Source organism: Bos taurus, chromosome 15 (genome assembly GCF_002263795.3).
Source record: "Bos taurus isolate L1 Dominette 01449 registration number 42190680 breed Hereford chromosome 15, ARS-UCD2.0, whole genome shotgun sequence".
Lineage (NCBI taxonomy): Eukaryota > Metazoa > Chordata > Mammalia > Artiodactyla > Bovidae > Bos > Bos taurus.
The window spans coordinates 50111544-50115408 of NC_037342.1; the positions used below are offsets into that span (position 1 = coordinate 50111544).

The 3865-nt window shown below is 42.0% G+C and overlaps 1 protein-coding gene across 1 annotated transcript; it reads right to left on the minus strand.

Annotated features, from left to right (window-relative positions):
• Positions 1 to 2508: 2508 nt before the first annotated feature.
• OR51H5 (olfactory receptor family 51 subfamily H member 5) lies at positions 2509 to 3465 on the minus strand. The gene has a single exon (NM_001390600.1). The coding sequence runs from the start codon at positions 3463 to 3465 to the stop codon at positions 2509 to 2511; it is 957 nt and encodes a 318-aa protein (NP_001377529.1).
• Between the last annotated feature and the right edge of the window lie 400 nt (positions 3466 to 3865).

The window sequence follows — 3865 nt, forward strand, 5'->3', positions numbered from 1 at the left end:
CATCCACTGGATCATTGAAAAAGCAAGAGAGTTTCAGAAAAACATCTATTTCTGCTTTGTTGACTGTGCCAAAGACTTTGACTGTGTGAGTCACAATAAACTGTGGAAAATTCTGAAAGAGATTGGAATACCAGACCACCTGACCTGCCTCTTGAGAAACCTATATACAGGTCAGGAAGCAACAGTTAGAACTGGACATGGAACAACAGACTGGTTCCAAATAGGAAAAGGAGTATGTCAAGGCTGTATATTGTCACCCTGCTTATTTAACTTATATGCAGAGTACATTATGAGAAACGCTGGGCTGGAAGAAGCACAAGCTGGAATCAGGATTGCTGGGAGAAATATCAGTAACCTCAGATATGCAGATGACACCACCCTTATGGCAGAAAGTGAAGAGGAACTCAAAAGCCTCTTGATGAAAGTGAAAGAGGAGAGTGAAAATTTTGGCTTAAAGCTCAACATTCAGAAAACGAAGATAATGGCATCTGGTCCCATCACTTCATGGGAAAGAGATCGGGAAACAGTGTCAGACTTTATCTTTTTGGGCTCCAAAATCACTGCAGATGGTGACTGCAGCCATGAAATTAAAAGACACTTACTCCTTGGAAGAAAAGTTATGACCAACCTAGATAGCATATTCAAAAGCAGAGACATTACTTTGCCAACAAAGGTCCGTCTAATCAAGGCTATGGTTTTTCTAGTGGTCATGTATGGATGTGAGAGTTGGACTGTGAAGAAAGCTGAGTGCAGAAGAATTGATGCTTTTGAACTGTGGTGTTGGAGAAGACTCTTGAGAGTCCCTTGGACTGCAAGGAGATCCAACCAGTCCATTCAGAAGGAGATCAGCCCCGGGATTTCTTTGGAAGGAATGATGCTAAAGCTGAAACTCCAATACTTTGGCCACCTCATGTGACGAATTGACTCATTGGAAAAGACTCTGATGCTAGGAGGAATTGGGGGCAGGAGGAGAAGGGGATGACAGAGGATGAGATGGTTGGATGGCATCACTGACTCGATGGATGTGAGTCTGAGTGAACTCTGGGAGTTGTTGATGGACAGGGAGGCCTGGCGTGCTGTGATTCATGGGGTTGCAAAGAGTCAGACACAACTGAGTGACTGAACTGAACTGAAGCTTTCTTGTACACAGTATTATTAAATTTGTCTTAGCTAGGCTAGTGTCTGTTCTGACAGACTTCTAAAGTAGCTACTGATTTGAGTAATAGGTAACTACATACCATGAAAGACCCAAAGAATCTTTTGTGTTAGATTTTAAAGATCAAATAAAAACTTGAGCAAAAGTCATGTGGCTCATGTAAAAGAATGTAAGTCGCTCATTAATATACATTGTATATGCGTGCTTTTGTTCTTCTTCTTCATATATTGAGTTGGCCAAAATGTTTATTTGGGTTTTTCCATAACATCTTAAGGATAAACCCAAAGGAACATTTTGACCAATCTGATACTTTGTCTTCAAATTAAATCTGTAGTAATTCTTTAACCTTCTACCCTGAGTGTCATCCCACCCTGCCCAACCCATTTTATCTGTCTCATACAATATAGCTAGTTCAACAGTCCCCAGAAAATCTGCCTGACTGAGCCTTGGCCAACACATGAACTGCTTTGGGAACAGCGTACAACACTGTCCCCCATAGGGATGCTGCAGTTATCCAATATGACAGCATGTAAAAGGCTCTGGTGTTGTCTTTTGCTTCGTGGACAGTCTATAAGTACTTCTATTGTCTTACATTCAATATTCTTGAACACTTCCTATAGTTGCACAACCCTTCATAGTTTACAAATACTTGTCCTTATATCATTAAATTTAATTTCATTACCACACTGGTTGTTAAGTGATAATATTTCCAGCTTCAAAATGAAGAAATTGCCATTAGAGGTAGGGAAGGGAACATCCAGTGTCACACATGGAAGAGTTAAAGCTCACCCTTCATCTATTGATCTTAAGTTATACAATATGGCTGGCCCCTGCTCAATTGTATACATTTATATTCTTAATCCTAAAATTTAGCCATCTTTCTAATCCATGTTTTATTTAACAATGTATTATCCCCAGGTGTTCTCTTATTATTTAATGAGTATAGTTCATTTCTCCCCTATTAAGCTAATAGAGGCCATTCCTAACTCTTGATCTAGAATGTTAAATCAACTCAATGATCTTTAATTTAAAAGACATTAAGCTTGTGGCTTATTTCTGCTCAGAAGAGTTATTACAGAATGGAATTAGTAATATTCCCCTTTCATTTGTTACGGGCCAACTCTAACGCAAGGCCACAGGAAAGTACATGGAATGGTTCTTATAAATGCCGCTCTTTATATACTGCACAAAGGATGATTTGGTGCAGGAAGAGGAAAGTATGTTCTGAGAGCAGGGAACTATCTCTGCCCAATTCAAATCACACTGAAAATGTGAAAAAATAAAAACTATTTTTTCCTAGTCATAATTGAGCCTTTACAGAAGAGATTTTTCCTCTCTTAAACTGGCAGACACTAACCCTCTGCAGTGACCTTGGCTGCAACAAACATCTGGATGAGTTTCCTCCGTATCTCTTTGGTCTTCATAGTATAGACGATGGGGTTTAGCACAGGGGGTATAAGAAGATAGGCATTAGCCATGAGGGCATGGGTCAGTGGTGAAACGTGCTTTCCAAAACGGTGAATGACAGACACCCCAATGAGCGGCACGTAGAAAATGAGAACAGCACAGATGTGGGAAACACAGGTGTTGAGTGCCTTCAGCCGGCCCTCCCCTGAGGCAATGGCCATCACTGTTCGAAGTAGGAATGCATAGGAGAGGAGGATGGAGAGGGAGTCAGAACCCTTGGTGAAGATAACCGCAATGAGGCCATAGAGACTGTTGACCTGGGTGCTGGCACAGGCAAGGCTCATGACATCTTGGTGGAGGCAGAAGGAGTGGGAGAGGACATTGGAGCGGTAGAAGGGGAGCCGCTTGATGAGGAAAGGCACTGGGAAGACCACACAGATGGCCCTTGTCCAGATGACTGCCCCTGTTCTGCAGACCACGCTATTGGTGAGGATGGTGCCGTACCTGAGGGGTTTCCAGATTGCCACAACCCGATCAAAGGCCATGGCCACCAGCACGCCAGATTCAATGGCTGAGAAGGTATGGATGAAGTACATCTGAACAAGGCAGGCATCAAAGGCGATGGACTTGTAGTTAAACCAAAATATGCCTAGCATGGAGGGCATAGTACAAAGGGCAAGTCCCGTGTCTGCCAGTGCCAGCATACACAGAAAGTAATACATGGGGATGTGCAGGGACAGTTCGGACTTGATGGTAGAGATGATGACACCATTGCCAAAGAGGGCAATGACATATATAGCACCCAGTGGGAATGCCATCCAGTAATACTTTAGTTCAAGCCCTGGAATTCCAGTTAAGACAAAGTAGAGGTGTTGGAAGTGAGAGTGGTTATTATCTGCCATGAAGTCAATGTAACACAGGAGGGAAATTTTGAGATCCTGATGTGTGTCTTCCTAAGAATGCAGTGACAAGTATTAACAATATATTAGAATCTGATCTTCCTCAGAGCAGAACCATTTTATTTTTACACGGGTGAGAGAGAGTTTAAGGGAGGGCTGAGTCCCTGAAATTACTTTTCCAAGATATACCCTGTGGAGGAAACTTCTACTGTCCCAATGATAAAGTTTCACCAAGTCAAATAAGTCACATTCAGTTTAAAACACACTGCATTAGATAACATATTTTGCCTTCTCCAGTCCATTTCTCCCTCTTTCTCATCCATATCTTACAAGCTGTTGAGTCAGAGGCTGAGGACACAATAACTAAGACAGAATCGGTATAAAACAAAAATTAGTTGACTGC